The sequence below is a fragment of the Oncorhynchus keta genome, chromosome 6 (genome assembly GCF_023373465.1).
Source record: "Oncorhynchus keta strain PuntledgeMale-10-30-2019 chromosome 6, Oket_V2, whole genome shotgun sequence".
Taxonomy (NCBI): Eukaryota; Metazoa; Chordata; class Actinopteri; order Salmoniformes; family Salmonidae; genus Oncorhynchus; species Oncorhynchus keta.
This window is the reverse complement of record NC_068426.1, coordinates 3533064-3556247: the sequence shown is the minus strand read 5'-3', so window position 1 is coordinate 3556247 and position 23184 is coordinate 3533064. Positions and strand designations below refer to the sequence as shown.

Sequence of the window (23184 nt, the reverse complement as noted above, 5' to 3'; positions counted from 1 at the left end):
GTGTTGGAGGGCTGAGTCTTGGAGGGCTGAGTGTTTTGTCATTTGATTTGTCAAGCGGGGGGACCAACTCCATATTAACGCCCATGATTTTGCAATGAGATGATCGACAAGCAGGTGTCCACGTATCTTTGGTCATGTTGTGAACTTCACTTCTTTATTTCACCACTTCTTCCCTTTCTGGAAACCTTGGTTACAACCGCTCTCAAAAATCATCAGTAAAAAATAAAGTATTTCTTGACACCAAACTCCACAAAGCAAGTCCTGCAGGCTCTAGTTTTTGTCTAATCTTGATTATTGTCCAGTCTTGTGGTCCAGTGCTGCTAAGAAAGACCTAGTTAAGCTGCAGCTGGTCCAGAACAGAGTGGCACGTCTTGCTCTTCATTGTAATCAGAGGGCTGATATAAATACTGTGCATGCCAGTCTCTCTCTTCGCGAAGAGTTGAGGAAAGACTGGCTGCTTCACTTGTTTTAATAACGTGTTGAAAATCCCAAATTGTTTGCATAGTCAACTTAAACACAGCTCTGACACACACACACTTATGCCACCAGGGGTCTTTTCATAGTCCCCCAAAACCAGAACAAATTCAAGACAGCATACAGTATTATATAGAGCCCTTATTGCATGGAACTTCCTTCCATCTCATATTGCTCAAATAAACAGCAAACCTGGTTTCATAAACAGATAAACCACCACCTCGCGGCACAACGCCTCTCCCCTATTGGACCTAGACAGTCTGTGTGTAGATATTGATATGTAGGCTACGTGTGCCTTTTGTAAATTGATGTAGTTCTGTTCTTGTCTATTAATATTCTGTATTATGTCATGTTCTGTGTTCTGTGTTCTGTGTGGACCCCAGGAAGAGTAGCTGCTGCTTTTGCAACAGCTAATAGAGATCCTAATAAAATACCCTGAACAACAATGAATTGTCGTCTTTCTAGACTGATCTAGAATGTTTGACACGGTTGATCATGAAAGAATACATGCTAAATTGCATAATTATGGTTGTCATGATTATACATATAAATGGCTATATAATTATGTTTATGATTAGAAAACAATTTCTGTATGCAAATGGTTGTTCATCTACCAAGTGCGAAGATTTCCTGTGGCGTTCCACAGGGTTCGATCCTTGGACCTTTGTTATTCATAATCTGTATATCAATGACCTACCTTCACATTCTTTTTTGCCGATGATACCAACTTGATTTGATCACACAAAAAAAAATTAAATTCACAAATCAATGAAGCCAAGTCAGGCGTGGCCACATTTTCCCGAATGGTTCCAGATTAACAAATGATCTATAAATATTGATAAATCCCACTACATTGTATTCACAGGTAAGAATCTGAACTATATAATATATGTAAATGTGTATATATATACAAAAAGAGCCAGAATATCAAAATGGAATGAAATCTACTAGATTCCTCGGTGTACTAGTTGATGAAAAGTTGTCCTGGGAAGATATTTTTTTCCTACCTACACAAATTACTCATCACACAAAAGACATTGGCCAGACTAGCCCCCCGTTTAAGAAACGCAATATATTATCTTCCAAATACAACATTAATATACTCCAATTATTCACCTTCATCTATAAATATACATACTTCCCCGACAACCTACCTAAACCCTTCAATGTATTCTTCCAGGTTCAAACAGTCTGGTTCTGTTACTCCAGCTGTGTGTAACTGAGTGGTAGATAAGGAGTCTGGTTCTGTTACTCCAGCTGTGTAACTGAGTGGTAGATAAGGAGTCTGGTTCTGTTACTCCAGCTGTGTAACTGAGTGGTAGATAAGGAGTCTGGTTCTGTTACTCCAGCTGTGTGTAACTGAGTGGTAGATAAGGAGACTGGTTCTGTTACTCCAGCTGTGTGTAACTGAGTGGTAGATAAGGAGTCTGGTTCTGTTACTCCAGCTGTGTAACTGAGTGGTAGATAAGGAGTCTGGTTCTGTTACTCCAGCTGTGTGTAACTGAGTGGTAGATAAGGAGTCTGGTTCTGTTACTCCAGCTGTGTAACTGAGTGGTAGATAAGGAGTCTGGTTCTGTTACTCCAGCTGTGTAACTGAGTGGTAGATAAGGAGTCTGGTTCTGTTACTCCAGCTGTGTAACTGAGTGGTAGATAAGGAGTCTGGTTCTGTTACTCCAGCTGTGTAACTGAGTGGTAGATAAGGAGTCTGGTTCTGTTACTCCAGCTGTGTAACTGAGTGGTAGCTAAGGAGTCTGGTTCTGTTACTCCAGCTGTGTGTAACTGCGTGGTAGATAAGGAGTCTGGTTCTGTTACTCCAGCTGTGTGTAACTGAGTGGTAGATAAGGAGTCTGGTCCTGATCACAGGACGTCCCGTAGAGATCAGAGTTCATCCAGATCTCCTGGATCACCATGTCCCTCCTCTCCATGCGTTCTAGCCTCTCCGCGTCCGCTGTCCTGTAGCTCACTTCCTCCCAGCAGTAAGCCAGCTGCCTGTCTGAGTCCGACAGCAGCGAGCAGTCAGTCATCTCCTCCTCTTCTTCATCATCATCATCCTCCTCTTCCTGGCTCCTGCATGTTTGTGTTTTGTGTGTGTGGCGGAGCCCCCTACAGGTCAGTCTGATAGACACAGCCAGCAGGGTGAGTAGCAGACCAACACACACACTGGAGGTGAACAGCAACGCAGCAGTCTCTGGGTGCTCTGGAGAGGAGAGGAGGGGAGGGGAGAGAAGGAGAGGAGAGGGGAGGGGAGGGGAGGGAGTGGAGAGGAGGGGAGAGGGGAGGGGAGGAGGAGGGAGGGGAGAGGGAGGGGGAGAGAGGAGGGGGAGGGGAGAGAAGGGGGGGAGAGGAGAGGGAGGGAGAGGAGGGGAGAGAAGAGAGGGGGGAGGAGGGGAGGGGAGTGGAGAAGGGGGAGGGAGGTGGGGAGAGGGGAGAGGAGGGGAGAGGAGGGGAGGGGGGGAGGGGAGGAGAGGAGGGGAGGGAGGGGAGGGTGGGGGGGGGAGGAGAGGGGAGGGGAGAGGAGAGGAGAGGGAGGGGAGAGGAGGGAGAGGAGAGAGGAGGAGAGGAGAGGGGAGAGGGAGAGGAGAGGAGAGGGAGTTAATAGGGGGGGGAGAGAAGGGGAGGGGAGGGGAGAGGAGGGGAGGGAGAGGAGAGAGGAGAGGAGAGAGGAGAGGAGAGGAGAGGAGAGGAGAGGAGAGGATGGGGAGAGGAGGGGAGAGGAGGGGAGGGGAGAGGAGAGGAGAGGAGAGGAGAGGAGTTAATACAGAGATGGATGATTTGTGTGTTAGCGTGTGTGTGTGTGCCTGTACCTTTAATATAGGAGTAAGTCATAACAGAGTTACTCATCATGACTCCTGTGTTTCCTGGTGTTCTAGAGTCCTTAGGAAAGACAGCCACATCTGCAGGATCTGGGTGGGCTGGGGGAGGACCAGGGTGGGCTGGGGGAGGACCGGGGTGGGCTGGGGGAGCACCGGGGTGGGCTGGGAAAAATCATGAAAGAAAATAAATCAGTATTTCTCTTATTCTAATGGAGGTGTAGATTAGATCTCACATTCCAGTGTTGGAACTTTGATACGTGTGTAGCCAACGGCAACGTCTGCTTTAGGTATAATGCCGGGAGCCACTGCTGGATTTGATCGCTCTAATACAGTCCCACCTCCTCCAACAACACCACCAAAACAACTGCTATGCGAATGTTTGTTTAAAGCGGATCTGACTGTATAGAGCCCTAATCCTAGTTCTGGATTAAAACATGTTTGATGGAGATTCTCCATACAGCTTTTTAGTCCAGAACTCGGCTTAATGGACATCCGGGAAACCAGACCGTAACCTATTTCCTGTTGGGTCCTTGCATAGTTGTCATGTCACAGTTGAGGAATCAACTGGGTATTTATTATGTATCGATGACAGTACCTTTTGGGTGTGAGGTGGGTCTGTGTAGTACACCTGGGTCTGCTTCCTGCAGTAATGTCTGTGGTACTGTACGGGGAAAGCACAAAGAGTGTTACCTGTGAGGAATGTACTCCTATACTTCTCTGTCGTACGCACACACACACTTCTCGCTCGTAACTACTCTTACAGTCCATCCAAAAGAGGACTCTCGAAAGAGTCAAACACACAGAGATGAGCAGTGTTTTCTGTTAGACTTGTTGCCTTGGTAAGTAACCAAGGGAAACTGGTATTGTTTTGTGTATCAATGGAGATGATATGATCTGTCCAAAGGGACCTTTCAACACTGGTCGAAAGTTTAAATCCCCCAAATGATTATATTCACAACAATGTCTATCAGCTGATGGTCTCACAAAGAGCCTGGCATTTGAACCAATCACAGGAAGCGCCACAGGAAGGGGCCGTATCCACAAAGCATCTCAGAGAAGGAGTGCCTGATTTAGGACCAAGTCCCCCCGTCCATATGAATCTAATTCATTATGACCTATCTAGGATCTGTCCATATGAATCTAATTCATTAGGATCTGTCCATATGAATCTAATTCATTATGATCTGTCCATATGAATCTAATTCATTATGACCTATCTAGGATCTGTCCATATGAATCTAATTCATTACGATCTGTCCATATGAATCTAATTCATTATGATCTGTCCATATGTATCTAATTCATTATGACCTATCTAGGATCTGTCCATATGAATCTAATTCATTATGATCTATCTAGGATCTGTCCATATGAATCTAATTCATTATGACCTATCATATGAATCTAATTCATTATGAATCTAATTCATTAGGATCTGTCCATATGAATCTAATTCATTAGCATCTGTCCATATGAATCTATTTCATTATGATCTATCTAGGATCTGTCCATATGAATCTAATTCATTATGACCTATCTAGGATCTGTCCATATGAATCTAATTCATTATGACCTATCTAGGATCTGTCCATATGATTCTAATTCATTATGATCTATCTAGGATCTGTCCATATGAATCTAATTCATTATGACCTATCTAGGATCTGTCCATATGAATCTAATTCATTATGACCTATCTAGGATCTGTCCATATGAATCTAATTCATTATGACCTATCTAGGATCTGTCCATATGAATCTAATTCATTATGACCTATCTAGGATCTGTCCATATGAATCTAATTCATTATGACCTATCTAGGATCGGTCCATATGAATCTAATTCATTATGACCTATCTAGGATCTGTCCATATGAATCTAATTCATTAGGATCTGTCCATATGAATCTAATTCATTATGATCTGTCCATATGAATCTAATTCATTATGATCTATCTAGGATCTGTCCATATGAATTTAATTCATTACGATCTGTCCATATGAATCTAATTCATTACGATCTGTCCATATGAATCTAATTCATTACGATCAGTCCATATGAATCTAATTCATTACGATCTGTCCATATGAATCTAATTCATTATGACCTATCTACGATCTGTCCATATGAATCTAATTCATTGGGATCTGTCCATATGAATCTAATTCATTATGATCTATCTAGGATTTGTCCATATGAATCTAATTCAGAATTTTCTAATTTACTCCTATTCAACTCGTGAGTTGAAATTTTAATTGAATTGGCCACAACTTTTCATCAACTAGTACACCGAGGAATCTAGTAGATTTCATTCCATTTTGATATTCTGGCTCTTTTTGTATATATACACATTTACATATATTATATAGTTCAGATTCTTACCTGTGAATACAATGAATACAGCCCTGGTCCTAGATTTATCAATATTTATAGATCATTTGTTAATTAGCGAACCAATTCGGGAAAATGAATGGCCCACGCCTGACTTAGTGCTTCATTGATTTGTGATTTTTTTTTTTTGTGTGATCAAATCAAGTTGAGTATCTTCATGAGAATGTGAAGGTAGGTCATTGATATACAGAGTACAGCCCTGGAATAATTAGGTCCAGGATCTGAACTCTTCATGAGTACAGCCCTGGTCCAGGCTCCAACTCAGATCTTACGGCCCTGGTAGATGAACTGAGACCATTTGCATACAGAAATTGTGCTTCAGACACCTCATAAACATAATTATATAGCCATTTGAGACTCTTCATGAATACATCCATTAGTGCTCCAACTCAGACACCATGAATACGGCCCTGGTCCTAGATTAGTGCTCCAACTCAGACACCATGAATACAGCCCTGGTCCTAGATTAGTGCTCCAACTCAGACACCATGAATACAGCCCTGGTCCTAGATTAGTCCAACTCCAGACACCATGAATACAGCCCTGGTCCTCACCTCAGACACCATGAATACGGCCCTGGTCCTAGATTAGTGCTCCAACTCAGACACCATGAATACGGCCCTGGTCCTAGATTAGTGCTCCAACTCAGACACCATGAATACGGCCCTGGTCCTAGATTAGTGCTCCAACTCAGACACCTCATGAATACGGCCCTGGTCCTAGATTAGTGCTCCAACTCAGACACCATGAATACGGCCCTGGTCCTAGATTAGTGCTCCAACTCAGACACCATGAATACAGCCCTGGTCCTAGATTAGTGCTCCAACTCAGACACCATGAATACGGCCCTGGTCCTAGATTAGTGCTCCAACTCAGACACCATGAATACGGCCCTGGTCCTAGATTAGCACTCCAACTCTGAGACTCTTCATGAATACAGCCCTGGTCCTAGATTAGTGCTCCAACTCAGACACCATGAATACAGCCCTGGTCCTAGATTAGTGCTCCAACTCAGACACCTCATGAATACGGCCCTGGTCCTAGATTAGTGCTCCAACCAACACCAGAATACACCTAGATTAGTGCTCCAACTCAGACACCATGAATACGGCCCTGGTCCTAGATTAGTGCTCCAACTCAGACACCATGAATACAGCCCTGGTCCTAGATTAGTGCTCCAACTCAGACACCTCATGAATACGGCCCTGGTCCTAGATTAGCGCTTCATGAGTACAAGCCATAATCCAATTACCATTCGCACGACAACGTCTGTTAGCCGATGACCTCACAAAGGGCCTGGCATTTGGTCCAATCACAGGAAGCTCCACAGGAAGTGTGTCTGTCGGCGGAGCACTGTAGATGCCATTCTCCAAGTCTATTTCTAGCCTGGTGTTTTCTCTGTTTTCTTTGTGCTGTGTGAGGTCTGGGGTCTGATGTCTGGGGTCTGATGTCTGGGGTCTGATGCCTGGGGTCTGATGCCTGGGGTCTGATGCCTGGGGTCTGATACCTGGGGTCTGGGGTCTGGTGCCTGGGGTCTGATGTCTGGGGTCTGATGTCTGGGGTCTGATGCCTGGGGTCTGATGCCTGGGGTCTGGGGTCTGATACCTGGGGTCTGGGGTCTGATACCTGGGGTCTGATACCTGGGGTCTGGGGTCTGATGCCTGGGGGTCTGATGTCTGGGGTCTGATGCCTGGGGCCTGGGGTCTGATGCCTGGGGTCTGATGCCTGGGGTCTGATGCCTGGGGTCTGATGTCTGGGGTCTGATGCCTGGGGTCTGATGCCTGGGGTCTGATGCCTGGGGTCTGATGTCTGGGGTCTGATGTCTGGGGTCTGATGCCTGGGGTCTGATGTCTGGGGTCTGATGCCTGGGGTCTGATGCCTGGGGTCTGGGGTCTGATACCTGGGGCCTGGGGTCTGATACCTGGGGTCTGATGCCTGGGGTCTGATGCCTGGGGCCTGGGGTCTGATGCCTGGGGTCTGATGCCTGGGGTCTGATGTCTGGGGTCTGATGCCTGGGGTCTGATAGCTGGGGTCTGATAGCTGGGGTCTGATGCCTGGGGTCTGATGCCTGGGTTCTGATGCCTGGGGGTGCCTGATCTGATGTCTGGGGTCTGATGTCTGGGGTCTGATGCCTGGGGTCTGATGCCTGGGGTCTGATGCCTGGGGTCTGATGTCTGGGGTCTGATGCCTGGGGTCTGATGCCTGGGGTCTGATGCCTGGGGTCTGATGCCTGGGGTCTGATAGCTGGGGTCTGACCTGGGGGTCTGATGCCTGGGGTCTGATAGCTGGGGTCTGATGCCTGGGGTCTGATGCCTGGGGTCTGATAGCTGGGGTCTGATACCTGGGGTCTGATGCCTGGGGTCTTTTGATGCCTGGGTTCTGATGCCTGGGGTCTGATGCCTGGAATCTGATGTCTGGGGTCTGATGTCTGGGGTCTGATGCCTGGGGTCTTGCCTGGGGTCTGATGCCTGGGGTCTGATGCCTGGGGAATGTCTGGGGTCTGATGCCTGGGGGTCTGATGCCTGGGGTCTGCCTGGGGTCTGATGTCTGGGGTCTGATGTCTGGGGTCTGATACCTGGGGTCTGATGCCTGGGGGTCTGATGTCTGGGGTCTGATGCCTGGGGTCTGATAGCTGGGGTCTGATAGCTGGGGTCTGATGCCTGGGGTCTGATACCTGAGGTCTAGGGTCTGATGCCTGGGGTCTGATTTATAAAGAGTCTTTTTTAAAATGTTTTATTAAGAACTCATCAGAGTCTCAACTTCCTGTGCGGTGGAATAGTACAATACACAAGATGACATTTCTAAATGTGGTTGTTGATCAGCAGTTTCTCTTGTTACGTCAGTCACTCAATTAGTCCATGTCAACAAATGCTTTATTTTTGGATTGGTATGATAGTCTAGCGGCCAGCTATCTAAATAATCATGGTCGATTATTACCGGCCGAGGGGCCCCCATTGATTTAGCTAGTCAGTCTGCAAACATTTGTCTACACCCTATGGCAAAATTACAAGAAATTAGCTGTAAAACAGCTCGTTTTCCTCTCCGTCCACATGGCAAAATTAGTAAAATTGCATGAAATGTGTTATAAAATTGCAAAATCGTCTCTCCGCCCCATGAGGTGTGGAATCGCCTCCTCGAACGAAATTAACTCTAAAACATATATATATTTTTATCTCACATGCAGATCCCACAACAGCTGCTGCCCCTCATGGTGAGTTCTGATTTTTTATGTTTATATGAAATATGTTGTTCTCTAATTCTCACAAAAAAATGTCAGATGGACTACATATTTACTAATTGGATGGATCTCCCATCGATCAAGTTCCCGCCTATAAATGTCTTGCCATTTGGATTGACAAGGATTTAAACATACTGATGAGCTAGTTAAAAAGCTAAGAAATTGAGCTCAGGTGCATCCTGTTTCCATTGATCATCCTTGAGATGTTTCTACAACTTGATTGGAGTCCATCTGTGGTAAATTCAATTGGTTGGACATGATTTGGAAAGGCACACACCTGTCTATATAAGGTCCCACAGTTGGACAGGACATGTCAGAGCAAAAAGCAAGCCATGAGGTTGAAGGAATTGACCATAGAGCTCAGATACAGGATTGTGTCGAGGCACAGATCTGGGGAAGGGTACCAACAAATGTATGCAGCATTTGACGGTCCCCAAGAACAGAGTCGCCTCCATCATTCTTAAAAGGAAGAAGTTTGGAACAAACAAGGCTCTTCCTAGAACCCGGCCAAACTGAGCTATCGGGGGAGAAGGGCCTTGGTCAGGGAAGTGACCAAGAACCGCATGGTCACTCTGACAGAGCTCCAGAGTTCCTCTGTGGCGATAATACAACCATCTCTGCAGCACTCCACCAATCAGGCCTTTATGGTACAGTGGCCAGACGGAAGTCACTCCTCATACCAGCCCACTTGGAGTTTGGCGAAAGGCACTTAAAGGACTAAGACCATGAGAAACAAGACTCTCTGGTCTAATGAAACCAAGATTGAACTCTTTGGCCTGAATGCCAAGCGTCACGTTTGGAGGAAACCAGGCACCGCTCATCACCTGTCCAATACCATCCCTACGGTGAAGCATGGTGGTGGCAGCATCATTCTGTGGAGATGTTTTTCAGTGGCAGGGACTGGGAGACTAGTCAGGATCGAGGGAAAGATGAATGGAGCGAAGTACAGAAAGATCCTTGATGAAAACCTGCTCCAAGGCACTCAGGACCTCAGACTGGGGCGAAGGTTCACCTTCCAACAGGACAACAACCCTAAGCACACAGCCAAGACAACACAGGAGTGGCTTCGGGACAAGCCTCAGTGTCCTTGAGTGGCCCAGCCAGAGGCCGGACTTGAACCCAATCTAACATCTCTGGAGAGACTTGAAAATAGCTGTGCAGCAACACTCCCCATCCAACCTGACAGAGCTTGAGAGGATCTGCAGAGAAGAATGGGAGAAACTCCCCAAATACAGGTGTCCCAAGCTAGTAGCATCAGACCCAAGAAGACTCCAGGCTGTAATCACTGACAAAGGTGCTTCAACAAAGTATCTGAATACTTATGTGAAATGTGATATTTCCATTTTTTATATTTAATACACATTTGCAAAAATGTCTAAAAACCTGTTTTTGCTTTGTCTTTATGGGGTATTGTGTGTAGATTGATGAGGGAAAAAAATATTTAATCAATTTTAGAATGGGTGTAACGTAACAGAATGTGGAAAAGTGAAGGGGTCTGAATACTTTCTGAATGCCCTGTATTGCCTCTCAGGAGACACGGGTCCCCGAAACCTCAAAAAGTTATACAGCTGCACCATCAAGAGCATCCTGACCGGTTGCATCACCGCCTGGTACGGCAACTGCTCGGCATCCGACCACAACGCACTACTGAGGGTAGTGCGTACGGCCCAGTACATCACTGGGGCCGAGCTTCCTGCCATCCAGGACCTCTATACCAGGCGGTGTCAGAGGAAGGGCTGAGGAGGGCCCGGCAAGCGGTACCGGAGCACCAAGTCTAGGTCCAAAAGGCTTCTTAACAGCAGCGATAAGACTGCTGAACAGCTAATCAAATGGCGACCCGGACTATTTACATTGACACGCCCTTTTTTACACTGCTGCTACTTGTGGTTTATTATCTATTACTATGCATAGTCACTTTACCCCTACCTACATGTACATATTACCTCAATTACCGCGACTAACCTGTACCCCCGCACATCAACTCGGTACGGGTACCACCTGTATGAAGCCTCGTTATTGTTATTTTATTGTTGCTCTTTTCTTTTTTTACTTTATTTAGTAAATATTTTTCTTAACCCTTATTTTTCTTAAAACTACATTGTTGGTTATGGGCTTGTTAGTAAGTATTTCACAGTAAGATCAACACCTGTTGTATTCAGCGCATGTGACAACGCTGATCTGACCAATCGGAATCCACGCTTCAAGATAGTTTTGATCACGCAGACTGGGACATGTTTCGGGTAGATATCCTCAGAGAATAATATTGACGTATATATACTCTGTTTCAGTGAGTGAGTTTATAAGGAAGTGTATAGGAGATGTTGTACCCACTATGACTATTAAAACCAGAAGCCGTTGATAGATGGCGGCATTCTCGCAAAACTGAAAGCGCGAACCACCGCATTGAACCATGGAAAGGTGATTGGGAATATGGACGAATACAAACAGTGTACTTATTCCCTCCACAAGACGATCAAACAAGTGAAATGTCAGTATAGAGATAAAGTGGAGTCGCAAATCAACGGCTCAGACACCAGACGCATGTGGCGGGATCTATTAGTTCTATTCTATTAGTTCTATTCTATTAGTTCTATTAGTTCTATTAGTTCTATTAGTTCTATTCTATTAGTTCTATTAGTTCTATTAGTTCTATTCTATTAGTTCTATTAGTTCTATTCTATTAGTTCTATTAGTTCTATTAGTTCTATTCTATTAGTTCTATTCTATTAGTTCTATTCTATTAGTTCTATTCTATTAGTTCTATTCTATTAGTTCTATTCTATTAGTTCTATTCTATTAGTTCTATTCTATTAGTTCTATTCTATTAGTTCTATTAGTTCTATTAGTTCTATTCTATTAGTTCTATTCTATTAGTTCTATTCTATTAGTTCTATTAGTTCTATTAGTTCTATTAGTTCTATTCTATTAGTTCTATTCTATTAGTTCTATTCTATTAGTTCTATTCTATTAGTTCTATTAGTTCTATTCTATTAGTTATATTCTATTAGTTCTATTAGTTCTATTCTATTAGTTCTATTCTATTAGTTCTATTCTATTAGTTCTATTCTATTAGTTCTATTCTATTAGTTCTATTAGTTCTATTAGTTCTATTAGTTCTATTCTATTAGTTCTATTCTATTAGTTCTATTCTATTAGTTCTATTCTATTAGTTCTATTCTATTAGTTCTATTCTATTAGTTCTATTCTATTAGTTCTATTCTATTAGTTCTATTCTATTAGTTCTATTCTATTAGTTATATTCTATTAGTTCTATTCTATTAGTTCTATTCTATTAGTTCTATTCTATTAGTTCTATTAGTTCTATTCTATTAGTTCTATTAGTTCTATTAGTTCTATTAGTTCTATTAGTTCTATTAGTTCTATTAGTTCTATTAGTTCTATTCTATTAGTTCTATTCTATTAGTTCTATTCTATTAGTTCTATTCTATTAGTTCTATTAGTTCTATTCTATTAGTTCTATTCTATTAGTTCTATTCTATTAGTTCTATTAGTTCTATTCTATTAGTTATATTCTATTAGTTCTATTCTATTAGTTCTATTCTATTAGTTCTATTCTATTAGTTCTATTCTATTAGTTCTATTCTATTAGTTCTATTCTATTAGTTCTATTCTATTAGTTCTATTCTATTAGTTCTATTCTATTAGTTCTATTCTATTAGTTCTATTCTATTAGTTCTATTCTATTAGTTCTATTCTATTAGTTCTATTCTATTAGTTCTATTAGTTCTATTCTATTAGTTCTATTCTATTAGTTCTATTCTATTAGTTCTATTCTATTAGTTATATTCTATTAGTTCTATTCTATTAGTTATATTCTATTAGTTCTATTCTATTAGTTCTATTCTATTAGTTCTATTCTATTAGTTCTATTCTATTAGTTCTATTCTATTAGTTCTATTCTATTAGTTCTACTAGTTATATTCTATTAGTTATATTCTATTAGTTCTATTAGTTCTATTCTATTAGTTATATTCTATTAGTTCTATTCTATTAGTTCTATTCTATTAGTTCTATTCTATTAGTTATATTCTATTAGTTCTATTCTATTAGTTATATTCTATTAGTTATATTCTATTAGTTCTACTAGTTATATTCTATTAGTTATATTCTATTAGTTATATTCTATTCTATTAGTTCTACTAGTCATATTTTATTAGTCATATTCTATTAGTCATATTCTATTCTATTAGTTCTACTAGTTATATTCTATTAGTTCTACTAGTCACATTTTATTAGTCATATTCTATTAGTCATATTCTATTCTATTAGTTCTACTAGTTATATTCTATTAGTTCTACTAGTCATATTTTATTAGTCATATTCTATTAGTCATATTCTATTAGTTCTATTAGTTATATTCTATTAGTTATATTCTATTAGTTATATTCTATTAGTTCTACTAGTCATATTTTATTAGTCATATTCTATTAGTCATATTCTATTCTATTAGTTCTACTAGACATATTCTATTAGTTCTATTAGTCATATTCTATTCTATTAGTTCTACTAGTCATATTCTATTAGTTCTATTAGTCATATTCTATTCTATTAGTTCTATTAGTCATATTATATTAGTTCTATTAGTTATATTCTATTAGTTATATTCTATTAGTTATATTCTATTAGTTCTACTAGTCATATTTTATTAGTCATATTCTATTAGTCATATTCTATTCTATTAGTTCTACTAGACATATTCTATTAGTTCTATTAGTCATATTCTATTCTATTAGTTCTACTAGTCATATTCTATTAGTTCTATTAGTCATATTCTATTCTATTAGTTCTATTAGTCATATTCTATTAGTTCTATTAGTTCTATTCTATTAGTTCTACTAGTCATATTCTATTTTATTAGTTATATTAGTCATATTCTATTAGTTCTATTAGTCATATTCTATTAGTTATATTAGTCATATTATATTAGTTATATTCTATTAGTTATATTAGTCATATTCTGTTAGTTATATTAGTCATATTCTATTAGTTATATTAGTTATATTCTATTAGTTATATTAGTCATATTATATTAGTTCTATTCTATTAGTTATATTAGTCATATTCTATTAGTTATATTAGTCATATTATATTAGTTATATTCTATTAGTTTTATTAGTCATATTCTGTTAGTTATATTAGTTATATTCTATTAGTTATATTAGTCATATTCTATTAGTCATATTCTATTAGTTATATTAGTCACATTCTATTAGTTCTATTAGTCATATTCTATTAGTCATATTCTATTAGTTATATTAGTCATATTCTATTAGTTATATTAGTCATATTCTGTTAGTTCTATTATATTATTTCTATTAGTCATTCTGTTAGTTCTAGTAGTCATATTATATGAGTTATATTAGTCATATTCTATTAGTCATATTCTGTTAGTTCTATTCTATTAGTCATATTCTATTAGTTCTATTAGTCATATTCTATTAGTCATATTCTATTAGTTCTATTAGTCATATTCTATTAGTTATATTAGTCATATTCTATTAGTCATATTCTATTAGTTATATTAGTCATATTCTATTAGTTCTATTAGTCATATTCTATTAGTCATATTCTATTAGTTCTATTAGTCATATTCTATTAGTTCTATTAGTCATATTCTATTAGTCATATTCTATTAGTCATATTCTATTAGTCATATTATATTAGTCATATTCTATTAGTTCTATTAGTCATATTCTATTAGTTCTATTAGTCATATTATATTAGTCATATTCTATTAGTTCTATTAGTCATATTCTATTAGTTATATTCTATTAGTCATATTCTATTAGTTCTATTAGTCATATTCTATTAGTTATATTCTATTAGTCATATTCTATTAGTTCTATTAGTCATATTCTATTAGTTATATTCTATTAGTCATATTCTATTAGTTCTATTAGTCATATTCTATTAGTTATATTCTATTAGTCATATTCTATTAGTTCTATTAGTCATATTCTATTAGTTATATTCTATTAGTCATATTCTATTAGTTCTATTAGTCATATTCTATTAGTCATATTATATTAGTCATATTATATTAGTCATATTCTATTAGTTCTATTAGTCATATTCTATTAGTTATATTAGTCATATTATATTAGTCATATTCTATTAGTTCTATTAGTCATATTCTATTAGTTATATTCTATTAGTCATATTATATTAGTTCTATTAGTCATATTCTATTAGTTATATTCTATTAGTCATATTCTATTAGTTCTATTAGTCATATTATATTAGTCATATTCTATTAGTCATATTATATTAGTTCTATTAGTCATATTCTATTAGTCATATTATATTAGTCATATTATATTAGTTCTATTAGTCATATTCTATTAGTTATATTCTATTAGTCATATTCTATTAGTTCTATTAGTCATATTCTATTAGTCATATTATATTAGTCATATTATATTAGTCATATTCTATTAGTTCTATTTGTCATGAAGGTATTTTCCTACCACAGGAGTAGAGTACAGTCAGGTACTTCCTGGTTCCAGGGTAGCAGGGGTCTCTGAAGGTCTGGTTGTCTACGGCGACAACACACCTCTGTTTGCTGTAGCAGCTCTGTGACAGAGTGTGAACCGCATTGTGGTTCAAACACTCTACACACACAGAGAGAGAGAGAGAGAGAGAGAGAGAGAGAGAGAGAGATCAACTAAAGACAAGCACGGAGGCATGTTAAGGGTCCAACTCCTTCAAGCATTTAATTATTGTATACATTTTTGTATCTTTGCGTGTGATACATAGTACCTGAAAGTGTGCCACGTGCATTCCCATAACTTTCAGAGTAAATGTTTTGACAGTGTTGAAAGTGAATTGATGCTGATGCTGCGTTCATCACCAAGTGAGAAAGTGGAAATTACCAGTTATATCATAAATACCAGTTGGAAGCATTCACGTGCTTTGAACTGGTGGAGAAAAGCTGATTGGCTAATGAACAACAAGCTTATTGGCTAATGAACAACAAGCTAATTGGTTAATGAACAACAAGCTGATTGGCTAATGAACAACAAGCTGATTGGCTAATGAACAACAAGCTGATTGGTTAATGAACAACAAGCTGATTGGCTAATGAACAACAAGCTGATTGGCTAATGAACAACAAGCTGATTGGCTAATGAACAACAAGCTGATTGGCTAGTACAGATATCATGCTTGTAAACAAATTTACAGTGTTCAAAAAAACATATTAAATCGCAAAAATAAATCAATCTGCCTTTTTAAATTTTTTATTGAGTACTTCAACTTTACCTCAAAGTCCTTTTGGAAGTTTTTCTTGTCAAGACAATCTCATGTTTAAAAAACAGATTTATAGATTGCTTTTTATAAATTATGTTACGTTGTTGCATTTAACGGCCCCAAAAAAGCTGTTATCGAGGTGACGTCAGAGTTCAGGGATAATAGACGAGTTAACCATTATTTAACCACTAGTTAACCACTAGTTAACCACTAGTAATTACCAGTTGGAAGGGTGTTCAAGTAGATTTCTACCAGTTTTATGTGGTAAATACCACCATCCCACTTGGTTATGAACACAGCGTGAGTCTCTCCTCTGCTGTCCACTCACCAAACGGGGGTGTTCCTCTGTCCTGTGAGGGACAGGTGTGGCCCAGACCCCTACCGTAAGCAGCTGTGTAGATGATCAGCACTCTGGGAGGCTTACAGTGTAACGTCAGCCTCTCTCCCTCACACACCACACTGCTCTTATGCTCAGCTGACAAAGAGGGGGTGGGGGGGGGGGGCAACAGGAAAGACAAGAACAAACACAAACTTGCTTTGTGATGTATATTTTTCTGACAGAAATACTGCTTACTGCAGATATGTGGGCGAGGGAGAGAGAAAGAGAGCGAGGGAGAGAGAAAGACATGGACAGTGAGAGAGAGAGAGAGAGACGGAGAGAGAGAGAGAGAGAGCGAGAGAGGTGACCATAGAGAAAGAGGGACAGGGAGAGACAGAGAGACAGCGATAGAGAGAGACAGGGAGGGGATAGAGAGACAGGGAGGGAGGGGACAGAGAGAGACAGGGAGGGAGGGGATAGAGAGAGACAGGGAGGGAGGGGATAGAGAGAGACAGGGAGGGAGGGGATAGAGAGAGACAGGGAGGGAGGGGATAGAGAGAGACAGGGAGGGGACAGAGAGAGACAGGGCGGGAGGGAGATAGAGAGAGACAGGGAGGGAGGGGGATAGAGAGAGACAGGGAGGGGATAGAGAGAGACAGGGAGGGAGGGGATAGAGAGAGACAGGGAGGGGATAGAGAGAGACAGGGAGGGGATAGAGAGAGACAGGGAGGGAGGGGATAGAGAGAGACAGGGAGGGAGGGGAATAGAGAGAGACAGGGAGGGAGGGGAATAGAGAGACGGGGAGGGGATAGAGAGAGACAGGGAGGGGAATAGAGAGAGACAGGGAGGGGAATAGAGAAAGACAGGGAGGGGATAGAGAGAGACAGGGAGGGAGGGGGATAGAGAGAGACAGGGAGGGGATAGAGAGAGACAGGGAGGGAGGGGGATAGAGAGAGACAGGGAGGGAGGGGGATAGAGAGAGACAGGGAGGGGAATAGAGAGAGACAGGGAGGGAGGGGGATAGAGAGAGACGGGGAGGGGATAGAGAGAGACAGGGAGGGAGGGGGATAGAGAGAGATGGGGAGGGGATAGAGAGAGACAGGGAGGGAGGGGGATAGAGAGAGACGGGGAGGGGATAGAGAGAGACAGGGAGGGAGGGGGATAGAGAGAGACGGGGAGGGGATAGAGAGACAGGGAGGGGGATAGAGAGAGACAGGGAGGGGGATAGAGAGAGACAGGGAGGGAGGGGCATAGAGAGAGACAGGGAGGGGATAGAGAGAGACAGGGAGGGAGGGGAATAGAGAGAGACAGGGAGGGAGGGGAATAGAGAGAGACAGGGAGGGAGGGAGATAGAGAGAGACAGGGAGGGGATAGAGAGAGACAGGGAGGGGATAGAGAGAGACAGGGAGGGGATAGAGAGAGACAGGGAGGGGATAGAGAGAGACAGGGAGGGGATAGAGAGAGACAGGGAGGGAGGGGATAGAGAGAGACAGGGAGGGAGGGGAATAGAGAGAGACAGGGAGGGAGGGGAATAGAGAGAGACGGGGAGGGGGATAGAGAGAGACGGGGAGGGGATAGAGAGAGACGGGGAGGGGGAGAGACGGGGGGGGATAGAGAGAGACAGGGGGAGGGGATAGAGAGAGACAGGGAGGGGAATACAGAGAGACAGGGAGGGGATAGAGAGAGACAGGGAGGGGGAAGACAGACAGGGAGGGAGGGATAGAGAGAGACAGGGAGGGAGGGAGAGAGAGACAGGGAGGGAGGGGATAGAGAGAGACAGGGAGGGGATAGAGAGAGAGGGAGGGAGGGGATAGAGAGAGACAGGGAGGGAGGGAGATAGAGAGAGACAGGGAGGGAGGGGATAGAGAGAGACAGGGAGGGGAATAGAGAGAGACAGGGAGGGAATAGAGAGAGACAGGGAGGGAGGGGATAGAGAGAGACAGGGAGGGAGGGGATAGAGAGAGACAGGGAGGGAGGGGGATAGAGAGAGACGGGGAGGGGATAGAGAGAGACAGGGAGGGGGATAGAGAGAGACAGGGAGGGGGATAGAGAGAGACAGGGAGGGGGATAGAGAGAGACAGGGAGGGGATAGAGAGAGACAGGGAGGGGATAGAGAGAGACAGGGAGGGGATAGAGAGAGACAGGGAGGGGGATAGAGAGAGACAGGGAGGGGGAGAGAGAGAGACAGGGAGGGGGATAGAGAGAGACAGGGAGGGAGGGGGATAGAGAGAGACAGGGAGGGAGGGGGATAGAGAGAGACAGGGAGGGAGGGGGATAGAGAGAGACAGGGAGGGAGGGGATAGAGAGAGACAGGGAGGGAGGGGAATAGAGAGAGACAGGGAGGGGGATAGAGAGAGAGAGGGAGGGAGGGGATAGAGAGAGACAGGGAGGGGAATAGAGTACAGTACTCACTAGGTTTACACTTGTAGGTGACATGGAGGTACTTGATGGTCCCAGGACAGGGGTCGGGCCCAAACACCAGGTGATTGACAGGTAGCTGACAGTCTCTGTGGCTCTGACACTCTGACAGTAACTTCTACAGAAAACACCAGGTGATTGACAGGTAGCTGACAGTCTCTGTGGCTCTGACACTCTGACAGTAACTTCTACAGAAAACACCAGGTGATTGACAGGTAGCTGACAGTCTCTGTGGCTCTGACACTCTGACAGTAACTTCTACAGAAAACACCAGGTGATTGACAGGTAGCTGACAGTCTCTGTGGCTCTGACACATTGACAGTAACTTCTACAGAAAACACCAGGTGATTGACAGGTAGCTGACAGTCTCTGTGGCTCTGACACTCTGACAGTAACTTCTACAGAAAACACCAGGTGATTGACAGGTAGCTGACAGTCTCTGTGGCTCTGACACTCTGACAGTAACTTCTACAGAAAACACCAGGTGATTGACAGGTAGCTGACAGTCTCTGTGGCTCTGACACTCTGACAGTAACTTCTACAGAAAACACCAGGTGATTGACAGGTAGCTGACAGTCTCTGTGGCTCTGACACTCTGACAGTAACTTCTACAGAAAACACCAGGTGATTGACAGGTAGCTGACAGTCTCTGTGGCTCTGACACTCTGACAGTAACTTCTACAGAAAACACCAGGTGATTGACAGGTAGCTGACAGTCTCTGTGGCTCTGACACATTGACAGTAACTTCTACAGAAAACACCAGGTGATTGACAGGTAGCTGACAGTCTCTGTGGCTCTGACACATTGACAGTAACTTCTACAGAAAACACCAGGTGATTGACAGGTAGCTGACAGTCTCTGTGGCTCTGACACTCTGACAGTAACTTCTACAGAAAACACCAGGTGATTGACAGGTAGCTGACAGTCTCTGTGGCTCTGACACTCTGACAGTAACTTATATGGCAAACAACAACATGGTGACCCTAACAGACACGTTTTGGCCGCGATTCAATCCGATCGCCCCATTCAGGCTATGCACCTCTTAAAGGTAATGTTCCTGGCTTCGAAGAGACTGCATTCATGGTAAAAGCTGCAAATTACCTTTAAATGTCAAGCGTGCTATAATCCATCTCTACTACTGATCTATAACACATCTCTACTGATCTATAACCCATCTCTACTGATCTATAACCCATCTCTACTGATCTATAACCCATCTCTACAACTGATCTATAACACATCTCTACTGATCTATAACCCATCTCTACTGATCTATAACACATCTCTACTACTGATCTATAATCCATCTCTACTACTGATCTATAACCCATCTCTACTACTGATCTATAACCCATCTCTACTGATCTATAACCCATCTCTACTACTGATCTATAACCCATCTCTACTACTGATCTATAACCCATCTCTACTGATCTATAACCCATCTCTACTGATCTATAACCCATCTCTACTACTGATCTATAACCCATCTCTACTGATCTATAACCCATCTCTACTACTGATCTATAACCCATCTCTACTGATCTATAACCCATCTCTACTGATCTATAACCCATCTCTACAACTGATCTATAACACATCTCTACTGATCTATAACCCATCTCTACTGATCTATAACACATCTCTACTACTGATCTATAATCCATCTCTACTACTGATCTATAACCCATCTCTACTGATCTATAACCCATCTCTACTGATCTATAACACATCTCTAATGATCGATAACACATCTCTACTACTGATCTATAATCCATCTCTACGACTGATCTATAACCCATCTCTACTACTGATCTATAACCCATCTCTACTGATCTATAACATCTCTACTGATCTATAACACATCTCTACTACTGATCTATAACCCATCTCTACTACTGATCTATAACCCATCTCTACTGATCTATAACCCATCTCTACTACTGATCTATAACCCATCTCTACAACTGATCTATAACCCATCTCTACTGATCTATAACCCATCTCTACTACTGATCTATAACCCATCTCTACTACTGATCTATAACCCATCTCTACTACTGATCTATAACCCATCTCTACTACTGATCTATAACCCATCTCTACTACTGATCTATAACCCATCTCTACTACTGATCTATAACCCATCTCTACTACTGATCTATAACCCATCTCTACTGATCTATAACATCTCTACTGATCTATAACCCATCTCTACTACTGATCTATAACCCATCTCTACTACTGATCTATAACCCATCTCTACTGATCTATAACCCATCTCTACTACTGATCTATAACCCATCTCTACAACTGATCTATAACCCATCTCTACTGATCTATAACCCATCTCTACTACTGATCTATAACCCATCTCTACTACTGATCTATAACCCATCTCTACATGATCTATAACCCATCTCTACTGATCTATAACTCCATCTATCTACTACTGATCTATAACCCACTGATCTCTACAACTGATCTATAACCCATCTCTACAACTGATCTATAACCCATCTCTACTGATCTATAACCCATCTCTACTACTGATCTATAACCCATCTCTACTGATCTATAACACACCTCTACTGATCTATAACCCATCTCTACTACTGATCTATACCACATCTCTACTGATCTATACCACATCTCTACTGATCTATACCACATCTCTACTACTGATCTATAACCCATCTCTACTGATCTATAATCCATCTCTACTACTGATCTATAACCCATCTCTACTACTGATCTATAACCCATCTCTACTACTGATCTATACCACATCTCTACTGATCTATAACATCTCTACTGATCTATAACATCTCTACTGATCTATAACATATCTACTGATCTATAACATCTCTACTGATCTATAACATCTCTACTAATCTATACCATGTCTCTACTACTGATCTATACCAAATCTCTACTGATCTATACCACATCTCTACTGATCTATAACATCTCTACTGATCTATAACATCTCTACTGATCTATAACCCATCTCTACTGATCTATACCACGTCTCTACTGATCTATACCACATCTCTACTGATCTATAACATCTCTACTGATCTATACCACGTCTCTACTGATCTATACCACATCTCTACTGATCTATAACATCTCTACTGATCTATAACATCTCTACTGATCTATACCACGTCTCTACTGATCTATACCACATCTCTACTGATCTATAACATCTCTACTGATCTATACCACATCTCTACTACTGATTGGATTGAATCTCAGCCGATATCTCTAAATAGCCTTGGTTTTGGGGTGTAATACTTTAATTCTGAAAATAAATGAGTCACTACTATAATACTCTACCAACCTTTAAAAACTTATTCTGAATAACTTTATTATTCCCAGAAGGAACATGCGTTTGTCAGAGTAAATATTCTAAGACCCCACAGATATTCCGGATGAGAGAGAGAGAGAGAGAGGAGTCTAAAAATTCACAATCAAGAAGTTCAACTTACATCAACTTGAAAGAGTTGGTTAAATTGTTTCTATATGATTCCTTGCCTATGGGGATTGAACAACTCAGACATACATGTCATGGATCCTTACCACGTTACACAAAACACTGAATGACTCGATCATCTGCGGGAAAATACCTATTCTGGTGCAACAAAAGGATTCCTACGACGGAACCATGTCTGGCCACAACACACCTGTAGGGTCGTCAACGCGGAACAGCTGTAGTTGGCCGCTCTGACACCCGCAGCCGTCCCATTGGTGCAGAGCGTTGCGTCGGCACGTCCGTAAAACGCCGACTGGATAGAGATGGTGGAGTGGCGTGGGCAGTAGAGACGTACCTGCTGTCCGTCGCACGCATGCACAGAGTGACTGGTAATGATCCGGGACAGGTATTCTGTTGGAGAAATCAATTGATCCTTATAACACAGTGACATCACCACACCTATCATCACCACACCTATCATCATTGCACCATCACCACACCTATCATCATTGCACCATCACCACACCTATCATCATTACACCATCACCACACCTATCATCATTACACCATCACCACACCTATCACTATTACACCATCACCACACCTATCATCATTACACCATCACCACACCTATCACTATTACACCATCACCACACCTATCATCATTACACCATCACCACACCTATCACTATTACACCATCACCACACCTATCATCATTACACCATCACCACACCTATCATCATTACACCATCACCACACCTATCACTATTACACCATCACCA

General features: G+C 41.6%; 1 protein-coding gene and 2 long non-coding RNA genes across 9 annotated transcripts in view; all 3 read right to left on the bottom strand.

The window, feature by feature from the left end:
* Positions 1-117: 117 nt before the first annotated feature.
* Positions 118-23184, bottom strand: part of eva1c (eva-1 homolog C (C. elegans)) — a 26125-nt gene continuing 3058 nt past the window's right edge. Inside the window, exons 2-8 of one of the 3 annotated variants that reach the window (XM_052520214.1) lie at positions 22613-22812; positions 18917-19037; positions 16514-16660; positions 15405-15548; positions 3883-3948; positions 3279-3449; positions 118-2671 (exon numbers count right to left, since the gene is read on the bottom strand). In XM_052520214.1, coding sequence (XP_052376174.1) covers positions 2283-2671; positions 3279-3449; positions 3883-3948; positions 15405-15548; positions 16514-16660; positions 18917-19037; positions 22613-22812 — 1238 coding nt within the window. In that variant the 3' untranslated portion in view covers positions 118-2282. Of the gene's footprint in view, positions 2672-3278; positions 3450-3882; positions 3949-15404; positions 15549-16513; positions 16661-18916; positions 19041-22612; positions 22813-23184 lie in introns of all 3 variants that reach the window. The other 2 variants (XM_052520213.1, XM_052520215.1) reach the window with 2 other exon arrangements.
* Positions 3955-5677, bottom strand: LOC127930613 (uncharacterized). 2 transcript variants are annotated; one of them, XR_008138395.1, is made up of 3 exons: positions 5141-5677; positions 4941-5100; positions 3955-4402 (listed from the first exon to the last, which is right to left on the bottom strand). It is a non-coding gene; the product is annotated as an uncharacterized LOC127930613 (long non-coding RNA). The 2 variants fall into 2 exon arrangements; XR_008138396.1 differs by lacking the exon at positions 3955-4402 and adding an exon at positions 4723-4860.
* Positions 6056-7140, bottom strand: LOC127930612 (uncharacterized). 4 transcript variants are annotated; one of them, XR_008138393.1, is made up of 4 exons: positions 6779-7140; positions 6424-6697; positions 6233-6376; positions 6060-6156 (listed from the first exon to the last, which is right to left on the bottom strand). It is a non-coding gene; the product is annotated as an uncharacterized LOC127930612 (long non-coding RNA). The 4 variants fall into 4 exon arrangements; XR_008138392.1 differs by having other exon boundaries at positions 6056-6111; positions 6233-6697; XR_008138394.1 differs by having other exon boundaries at positions 6233-6718; positions 6753-7140.